General features: G+C 57.5%; 1 protein-coding gene across 2 annotated transcripts in view; it reads right to left on the reverse strand.

Moving 5' to 3' along the window:
* ABCC2 (ATP binding cassette subfamily C member 2) overlaps positions 1-9,857 on the reverse strand; it is a 41,162-nt gene that overhangs the window by 15,790 nt on the left and 15,515 nt on the right. For both annotated transcript variants that reach the window (XM_026651093.1, XM_026651095.2), the window contains 9 exons: positions 9,304-9,481; positions 8,553-8,807; positions 8,045-8,110; positions 7,500-7,637; positions 6,720-6,866; positions 4,441-4,525; positions 3,901-3,967; positions 2,990-3,116; positions 539-715 (listed from right to left, as the gene is read on the reverse strand). In XM_026651093.1, coding sequence (XP_026506878.1) covers positions 539-715; positions 2,990-3,116; positions 3,901-3,967; positions 4,441-4,525; positions 6,720-6,866; positions 7,500-7,637; positions 8,045-8,110; positions 8,553-8,807; positions 9,304-9,481 — 1,240 coding nt within the window. The remainder of the gene's footprint in view (positions 1-538; positions 716-2,989; positions 3,117-3,900; positions 3,968-4,440; positions 4,526-6,719; positions 6,867-7,499; positions 7,638-8,044; positions 8,111-8,552; positions 8,808-9,303; positions 9,482-9,857) is intronic.

Consider the following 9,857-nt stretch of genomic DNA (forward strand, 5'->3'; position numbering starts at 1 on the left):
CCACATGTTCTCCAGACAGTCCCCCCGAGTGCCACACGTTCTCTGCCACCCTCACTTCCCCTCCATGCTCCAGACGGATCCTGAGCACCGTATTCTCTCTGCACCCCAGCACCCTATCCCACCCCTGTGCTCCAGACAGCCTCCCTGCGCCCCATCTACCCTCTGCCCCCCCCCTCCCCCCCCGTGCTCCACACACCCCCCCCCCGAGCACCACACGTTCTCTGCCACCCCCATCCCACCCCTAGGAGCTCCAGACACTCCCCAAGTGTCTGCCATCATTACCTCCCAAATACACACCCAGGGGCTGCTGCTCCCACCACCAAACCTCCCCCACTCCACATACATCCTCCTCCTCTTCTACCTTCCTCATACACCCACGAGCCACCCATTCCTGCTACCACACGACCCTCAAGCTTCATACACTCACAACACCCTCCACCCTCTCTGCGCCACCCCCAGACACCTCCCCCTCTCTATCCCCCACCTACTCCCCGGGACGCCTCCTCCCAGCCTTCCCCGACATCCCCAGTGCCAATACCTTCTCTCCAATCTCCGTGAGGTCACCTCCAGGGAGCAGCTTCAGGTCTGGAAGGAGAGCACAGGCCTCCACAACCCGCTGGTACCTAGCCTCATCCAGTTCCGACCCAAAGATAATGTTGTCCTTCAGCGTGGCGTTCTGGATCCAGGCCTGCTGGGGAACGTAGGCCACAGAGCCCTGGAGGGAAGAGCCCAATCACAGCTGCCTCATCTGGTCAGCACAGGACTTGGGCCCTGGGCTAGGGGCTGGGGAAAGGAGGGATGGGGGAGATGGGCCCGGGGTGGGAGCAGTCACATCCTCTGTGCAGGGAACTAGACAAAGCCAAGATGAGGTTGTGACACGGCAGACCAGGTGCCAGCTCATGCCAAGGCCTCTAGGCCTCAACTGAACACTGACCAATACATCGCTGGACACCAGTCTGGCTCAGCTCTGTGTCGGCATTGTTCAAATAAAGATTAGGTGTATGAGAATGTGGTTAGACATTATGAAATGCTGGTAGGAGCTGCATGTAGTAATCTCACTTACAACATCTGTACCCCACATTATAAGGTTATATTGAGCATTTACTTTGTAATCCTCTGTAACTGTGTACCTTGCGAACCAGGAACGAAGCATTAACTAATGTAAGATGCTGGCTTCCCACTGAAGTGCTTAGGCCCTGCCCACCAAGAAAGCCCATTGAAACAAAGGAGCCATTGTGAAACATCAGAGGACAAAAAACTTTGTTAATTGCTCCCCCAACTCCCATGAAGAGGACTCATCCCATCAGCTTGAGCTCTGGGGGAAGATAATAAAAATTCCTGCTAAAGAAGAAGCTGGATCTTTTATATCGCTTGGACTTTGAGGGCAAGGGTTACTAGGCATAAACAAAAGATCCCTAGGGCTTCGCGTGGGTTAGCCTCAAAGAACACATAGAGCTTGCTTATTATAGACGCTTCTATTACTTTTTGAAACTTTAGATTGGAACCTATTTGTGTGTGTTTGTTTATTTGCTTTAACCTTGTAAATAACACTCATTTCTTTTTCTTAGTTAATAAATCTTCAGTTAATTTATTACAGGATTGGCTACAAGCGTTGTCTTTGGTGTTAGATCTAAGGTGCAATTGACCTGAGGTAAGTGACTGGTCCTTTGGGACTGGGAGTAACTGAATGTTGTTGTGATTTTTGGTGTAAGGGACCATCTCTCACAAAGACAAGTTTACCTTGGTGACAAGATAGATCAGAGTACCCAAGGGGACTGTCTGAGACTCTCTGGTTAGGCTGTTATAGTGCCTGAGTTTACACTTGATACTTGGCTAGTGAAATAATAGAATCATAGAACTGGAAGGGACCTCGTCTAGTCCAGTCCCCTGCACTCATGGCCGGACTAAGTATTATAGACCATCCCTGACAGGTGTTTGTCTAACCTGCTCTTAAAAAACTCCAATGACAGAGATTCCACAACCTCCCTATGCAATTTATTCCAGTGCTTAACCACCCTGACAGGATGTTTTTCCTTATGTCCAACCTAAACTTCTCTTGCTGCAATTTAAGCCCATTGCTTCTTGTCCTATCCTCAGAGGTTAAGGAGAACAATTTTTCTCCCTCCTCCATGTAACAACCTTTTATGTACTTGAAAACTGTTATCATGTCCCCTCTCAGTCTTCTCTTCTCCAGATTAAACAAACCCAATTTTTAAAATCTTCCCTCATAGGTCATGTTTTCTAGACCTTTCATCATTTTTGTTGCTCTTCTCTGGGCTTTCTCCAATTTGTCCACATCTTTCCTGAAATGTAAGTACAGAACTCATAACCAGTATGGGGTTTGTGCTTTGGTTCTTAACAGACAGCTTGGCAGAGCAGATAATTCCTGTGACATTCAACGTCCTGCAGGGTAAATGTTGTTCACTGCATCTCCCGAGGACTTAGGGGGAAGAGGGTGCTGGAGGCTAGGACCCTAACTAGTCTTTCCACCCTACAGACCAAGGGTTTGCTCTCACTTCCATGAGCTGGGTGGATATTTGTCCATGGCACCAAGCTGCCACGTGATCGGTCGTGACAGTGGATGTCCGGAGCTTCCACGCCGGCAATAGTGTGAAGTGTGTGAGGGAGGACTGAAGGGTATTGGCAGAGTTGGGTAGGGACGATTTGAGTAGCGGAGGGCTGCAGATCAGGATTGAGGGGCATTGGCAAAGATATGCATGTAGGGAGCCCAGGGCTGGAAGAGCAGCGGGGCTGTGGGGCGGGGCTGAGGGGCACCATCAGAGCTAGAGGGTGGCCCAAAGCTGGAATACCAGGGAAATCTGCAAGTCATGACCGAGGTGATTTGGCCTGGATCCTGGCTGGGGGGGGGGGGGGTCTTGGTGCCTGGCCAGGCTGTTCACATCTCTGCCTGGGGTGGGCACTCTTAAGTGCCCCCCAGGATCTGACGGCAGCTCACGGGGCCTCCTCCACCCGGGGCAGCTCCTCTCACCTGGATGTTAATGTGCCCCTTGAGGTTTTCCATCTCTCCTAGCACGGCTGACACCAGTGAGGATTTCCCTGAGCCCACCGCCCCGACCACAGCCACCAGACGCCCAGGCTTGATATCCAAAGTGACCCTGGAAGGACGAGAGATCTGAGTGGGACTCAGAGCAGCGCTGAGCAGCTACCAGGGATGTAAATAGCGTGTAAAAACAATAACCATGTAACCAATTGAAATTCTGTCGGTTACATGGGTAAACGTTTAACCGGGGAACTAGGGGTGCAGGGGCTGCTGCAGCACCCCCATGTTTTAGGCAGTGCTCCACTGCTGCCCCACGCCCGGGGATCCCTGCTGCTGTCCCTGCGCCCGGCATCCTGGTTGCCTGCCAGTGCCCAGGGTCCTGGCTGCCATCCCGCCCCCGGGGGTCTGCACTGCGGCGGCAGCCAGGATGCTGGGCGCGGGTGGCAGCAGAGCCCTGGGCGCGGGGCCAGCAACCAGGATCCTGGGCATGCAGGGCAGCAGCCAGGACCTAGGGTGGAGTTTAATTGTTAACAGAAATCGATAAGCCTCAAGCTTCTTGGTTAACCGGTTAAACTTTTACATCCCTAACAGCTACGTTATCCAGGCTAACCGCAGGCTCCTTCCCGGACTCCTGCGTCTCCTGGACTTGCCACCCGGGCCTTGCACGTGGTTGGAAATGTCATGAAAGGACCCAGACCATGTGGTCAGCGAGAACAAGCCAGCGAAGCAGGTGTTTCCAGCTGCTGTGTCTCTGCTCTGGGGGACGTGTGTCCTGCAGTCCCAGGCCCCACCTGGGGCTGTGTTCCACCCATGACAGCACGGGGCGATTGCCTGGCAGGTCAGTAACAGAGAAGGGAGCCCCCCAGCACAGCACCAGACCCCGGACGCAGCACACTCACTCTCTGATCGCAGGCTCAGCACCCTGCTCCCAGGCAAAGGAGGCCTCGGAGAACTGAATCGCGCAGTCTGCCAAGAGAACGGGCAGTGCCTCAGAGACTGGGTGGGGGACAGTTCCCTCTCCAGCCCAAACCCAAACTCTGTGTGTCCAGCTCCCAGGAGCCAGCAGCCCACTCGGGGGCTCCCCCTCATGCCTAGTGGAGCCTGGATTTGGGCCGAGGGGGGAAATCCTCCCCAAAGGGCCCTGCACATGAGGGGTGGGTTGTTGTACCACAGGACCCTGCAAACCAGATGCCCCCACACGAGGTGCGAGGGGGGGGGTGTATGAAGGGCCCCACACATGGGGTAAGGAGTGGAGGGGGGGATTGTGCCTGGGGGCCCCACACACGGGGTGGGAGTGGGGGGGGTTTTGCCCAAGTGCCCCCCACATGCAGTGGTGCTGATGGGGAGTTGTATTTGAGGGCCCTGCACACCCATGATGTGGCCACAGGCCTCCCACAGACACACCAGGGGCCCGCTGTGAGACCTGGCAGTTTATTTACCAACACTGGGGTCACGTCTTATGGCTGAGGGGTCCAAGTCGCCACTCCCCAGGTACCGCTCCAGCCGCTCGGTGGACACGCTGGTCTGTAGGAAGCAAAAGGGGATGTCACACAGGTGAGACACAAGATCCATCCGAGTGGGGTAGAGAGCTCCAGAATCTTCCTGCCCAACCCTCACACCCTGGGGGCAGCTCCCCAGCTCTGTATTTCCCAAGAGATTGAACAATAAGGCAGGGACCGTATGTCTGCGTGTGCAGCACCCAGAAGAGAAGGTTACTCCCCCTGTGCAGTAACTGGGGGTCTTCGAGATGTGTGTCCCTATGGACGCTCCCCTGTAGGTGCAGCAGTGCCTCCTGCGCCTGGGATCGGAGATCTGCGGTAGCAGCACCCGTTGGGCTGCACATGTGCTCCTCCCCGTCCCCCACCATCTATATAGCGCTCTGCGGTCCAACCACCCTCAGTTCCTGCTCTACTGCAGAGTTTATGTTTGAACTCCGAAGCAGAGAGAACGGAGGGTGGGTAGTGGAGCACCCGTAGGGGGACACATCTCTCAGAACCTCTGTTACTGCACAGGGGGAGTAACCTTTCCTTCTTCTTTGAGTGATGTCGCTATGGATGCTCCACTGTAGGTGACTGCAGAGCAGTGCCCCTAGATGGAAGTGACTTCGGAGTGATGTCTACTGAGGCTGATAGGACACTGCGTCCTAGTCAGGCATCTGATGCCACGTCGTGGGTAATTGCATAGCGTTGGCAAAAAGTGTCAGTTTCAGTTGTCAGTGTCAGTAATTGGCACATTGTTCAGGTTTGCTCCCAGCTTCAGCCCCACACGGGGGCGCCAGGGCTCAGCACAGCGGTTTCAGCTGCGGGGCCCCGTGGCCCCCCTGAAAGGGCTCGTGGACCCCCAGGGGACCACGGACCCCAGATTGAGAACTGCTAGCACAGGTGCCAAGGGCTTGCTTGGTGCTGGCGGTTTAGTTGGTGCCGAAGCACCGATGATTATTTTTGTTGAAGCAGTGGGTACCGCTTTTGAAAGTCTTACACTGTCTTTCTCAGTGACAAGACACAATGTGATCCTGTGATCCTGTCCATTTAGGGTCCTTGGACCTGTCCTTCGCACCGGTACTGGAGGTGCCCAGACAGTCACGGGAGCTGTCTCACGTCTGTAACTGCAACATACTCAGATTTCGCCGGGGATGCCTTTTTGTGAGGCAGCTCCTTAGAGGGGGAGCTAGTGGCCCTTTTCTTTTCACCTGGGCGGGAGAGGGTGGGTTTCCTCTTGGTGTTGCGCAGTGAGTGAGGGTTGGCTGATGACCGTATGGATGGTGAGCACCGCATAGGAGAGGTATCGGGGCCAGGGTCTGAGGCTGGTCGCAGAGAACTCTCCATGAGTAAAAGTTTTAGCTTCCGTTCACGGGCCTTCAAGTTGAGGCAGCAGGTAGACTTCTGAGAGACGTGTCCCTCACCGAGGCAGCGAATGCACCAGGAGTGACCATCACTCACGGGGATGGCTTCACAGCAAGACAGGCACCTCTTAAACCCGGGGGATCTGGGCATAAGCGAGCAGGGAGAGTCTCCCGATCGGGAAAGGCGTATTAAAAAAGGAAAACCTTTGCTAAGCTAAAGAATAACGGGGAGGAAAGAGCAATGGCATTTTTTTTTTTTTAGGGGGAAGAAAAATGAAAGGAACCGGCGAGTATCTACAAAAGAACAGAAACAAGACTGTTACTGCCATTACTAAAGGCGAGGGATGTCTGAAGGGCTCTGCTCAGGATCCCATCCCAGACCAAGGGCGGCTGAGAAGGAACTGAGGGTGGTTGGACTGCACAGTGCTGTATAGACGCCGCTCATGGCGCGAGACGGGGAGGAGCGCATGTGCGGCCTGACGGGTGCTGCTACCAAAGATCTCCGATCCCAGGGCAGGAAGCGCTGCCGCAACTACAGTGGAGCACCCAAAGGGACACTACTCGAAGAACTGCAGCTCCAATCCTGGCAGGGCCTCTGGGTGCCACCGCAACACACGCAAACAACAGAGGAAATAAATTAGATGCTGGGCGGGTATGGAGCCCTGCAACACAAGTCCTCCCACTCCCCACTGAGTCCTGCAACCAGCACTCTGAGCCCTGTGCCCCACATGCTGATTCCTTGTCCCAAAGACCGGCCACATGAGCCCCCTGCCCTGAGCCCCACACGCTGAGCCTGAACCATATGATGCATTTGGGGGTTAACAAAAGGGCCCAAGACTCAACCCTCCTTCTCTCCATCCTGCCCAGGGTGCTCACCTGCACCAAGGAGGAGATGACCATGGGCAGCATGGTCATGGGGAAGCGCAGCACGTTGAAGAGGGAGATGGAGGTAAATGCCTTCTGTGCGTCTAGGACGTTCTTCTCATCCACCATGACGTAGACGGCGAAGCTGGCCACAGAGACCTGGGGGCAGGGGGTGTTAGAGCCACAGCCCCCTCTGCCACTGCAGCCATGCCCTCACCTCCACCCCACTGTGCTGTGCTCCCGCTGGAGTTCCACCCCCATGTACACCCCACCTTGTGCTCCTGCCTGGTATCCCATCCTCCGCATGCAGGGGTACGTGCTCAGACCAGGGGTCCCATCTCCCAATGCTCGGTGCTCCTTCTGGGGCCCCAGCCCATGTGTCCCCCACACACAGTGCTCCAGCTGGGGGACCCACCCAGAGCTCTTGTTGGGGTCTCTCTGGAAGAGTGGACAGTGGACAATAAACACGCTGGTGCTTTGCCTGCCTTCCCTGGGACAGGCGCCCCGCCCAGGGGCAAGTGACAGTCCCTGATCACAGGGAAGTAGTATGGGATGGTGGGGGGAATAGGCACATTACTCCCCGTCCACAGCCTGTCAGCCCCTGGGCACATCCCACCCCCTAACCTCAAAGCCTGATCCCTCTTCCCCTCCCCCTAAACCACCCGCACATCCACGCCCACAGCCTTATCGCCCTGGGCATATCCCAATCCCTCTTGCCACCCAGGAGGCAGCCCTGCTTCCAGCCCCGTCTCCCCGGGGGCCTCCCACCACCGCCAGCCCTCGTGCACTCACCAGGAACGGGGCACAGGAGAAGATGAAGATGGAAAAAGCCTGAAGGTAGGTAAAGTGCAGCAAACCCTTCAGCTCACGCACACGGATCTCCCCAACCTGTCGCTCAAACGAAGGCTCCCAGGCGAACAGCTTCAGAATCTGAGCGACACCCAGAATAAGCGGATCCTGGTCCCACAGCGGCCCCCACTCCCAAGGCTCATCTCACCTGCATGCAGCACCCCATCCACCGGCCCTGGGTCCTGCTCTCCTGCCTGCAGCCCCACCCATAGGTAGCTGCACAACCAGCCAGGGGCATTATGGGGGTCACCTTCCTGGACCCATGCAGCAAATCCTGTATCATCACGTGCCATCGACTCGGGGGGGAGGGGGCGCTGCCAGCACTGCTGCCATGCAGAGAAGAATGGGCCCCCATGGGCCCTGGGAAGGGGATGGCCAGGCAGCAACCCCAGGTGTCCTGGTGGGGGGCAGGGCAGCCAGGCACGCCCCTAATGCCCTGGAGGGGGAGGGGCAGCCAGGCACTGGGGGGTGGGGTCCATGGTGCTCACCTTGATCCCACTGAGGATCTCATTCATTATTTTCATGCGCTGATCCTTGTTCTTCATGTTCTTCATCTGCCAGTGAGAAAGGCGAGTTGGATCCCACAGCCCAATGCAAAGAGCGGCTCCTAAAACCCAGGAGCTCCACAAATGCCCCATCTCGGCCCCAGGCTCACTCATCCCTCATCTGCCTTGCCAGCACTTCCCATCTATTCCTGGCGGGCCCCCTCTCCTGTTGGCAGGGCTGGACCAGTACAGGTGCAGGAAAGTCCGCTCATTGGGCTGGGGTCTCTGCTGGAGCCTGGTGCTCCACAGAGCAGCCTCCGGGCTGCAGGGTAAGGGGGCAGCCCCGAGCAGGCTCTGCATTTCCTCTCTCGGACCCCATCTATATTCCCACTCCGGAGAGCCACTGGCAGCATGCAGGGGTGGCTGGTGAGTGGGGGGCTCAGGCCGAGAGGGGCAAGGAGGAAGCCTTTGCCAGGCCAGCCCGGGGAGCGGACCCTACCCAACCGCTAACCTGAATGCTTCTGGCCTTGGTGGCCAGGACAGCGTTGATGGGGATGAGCAGCACCATGACCCCGATCCCTGCCAGGACGGAGGGGCCCAGCTCCCACCACAGGAAGACGATAGACAGGGCGATCTGTAGCGGCGCCGACCACAGCTGGTGGATGAAGTTGGCCAGGTCCATGAACCTCTGGGCGTCGGCCGACATCAGGTTCACCGTCTCACCCTGGGTGTACTCCTTGCGGGTGGCGTTGGAGACAGTGAGCGCCTAGGGTGGACAGCACAGTCACCAGGGGCCAGGGCAGCCCCCAGCCCCTGCTGCGTGATGCGTGCAAAGTCTAGGCCTAAAGCATCAGAGCAGCTCCTGGTAATTGCCAGCCTTCCTGCACTGACTCCTGAGTGCTGGCTCTTGGCTACAGAGCCACCCCTCCTTGCTGGGCCTCTCACCTGGCTCTGGGGACCGCTGCACTGCGGTGGGTCAATGCCTCCCACCAGGACTCTGCAGCCAGCACGTCACTGCACGGGGATCACAGCAGGGAGCGGCCCGGTGCACATGGTTCTTACTGCATGGCTCCCTGCAGGTAACCCCCAGGATGTCCAAAGCCCCTAGCCCCTACACTGGGGAACAAAGGCCCAGCCCATAGGTGCCCTTGGAGGAGAGGCAAAGACACGGGAAGAGGGAAGTGTATTGTGGGACAGGGCTTGGGGGGAGCAGGGAGGCCCCACACGCCGTCCTGCAGCCTGACGGGGGTACCCACACCGACCTTCTTGTAGACAGCGGCCATGAGTGCCGTGCGCAGGCTCATGCCCAGCAGGAAGCAGAACTGGAAGTACTGCTGCAGGCAGATCGACTGGACCAGCGCGGTTACAAACAGCAGCAAGGCGTAGAGGTAGCCCTGCCAGGCATACGCCGTGGGGTCCGCAACAAAGGAGATCAGCAGTCTGACGGTCAGAGCAGCCAGTGAGACCAGCCAGGCATGGGGAGACCTCTGACCCACAGAGACCAGCCCCCCAGGGACACCCCCAGCCCCACATAGACCAGCCCTCCCCCCCAGGATGCTACCACCTCCTCCCTGCAGAGACCACCCCCTCCAGGGACACCACAACCCTTGCCCCACAGGGACACCCCCACCCCAGCCCCACATAGACCAGCCCTCCCCCCCAGGATGCTACCACCTCCTCCCTGCAGAGACCACCCCCCCCAGGGACACCACAACCCTTGCCCCACAGGGACACCCCCCCCCCAGCCCCACATAGACCAGCCCTCCCCCTCAGGATGCTACCACCTCCTCCCTGCAGAGATCACCCCCGCCCCAGG

The sequence above is a fragment of the Terrapene carolina genome, unplaced genomic scaffold (assembly GCF_002925995.2).
Source record: "Terrapene carolina triunguis isolate 2854851 unplaced genomic scaffold, T_m_triunguis-2.0 Scaffold95, whole genome shotgun sequence".
Taxonomy (NCBI): domain Eukaryota; kingdom Metazoa; phylum Chordata; order Testudines; family Emydidae; genus Terrapene; species Terrapene triunguis.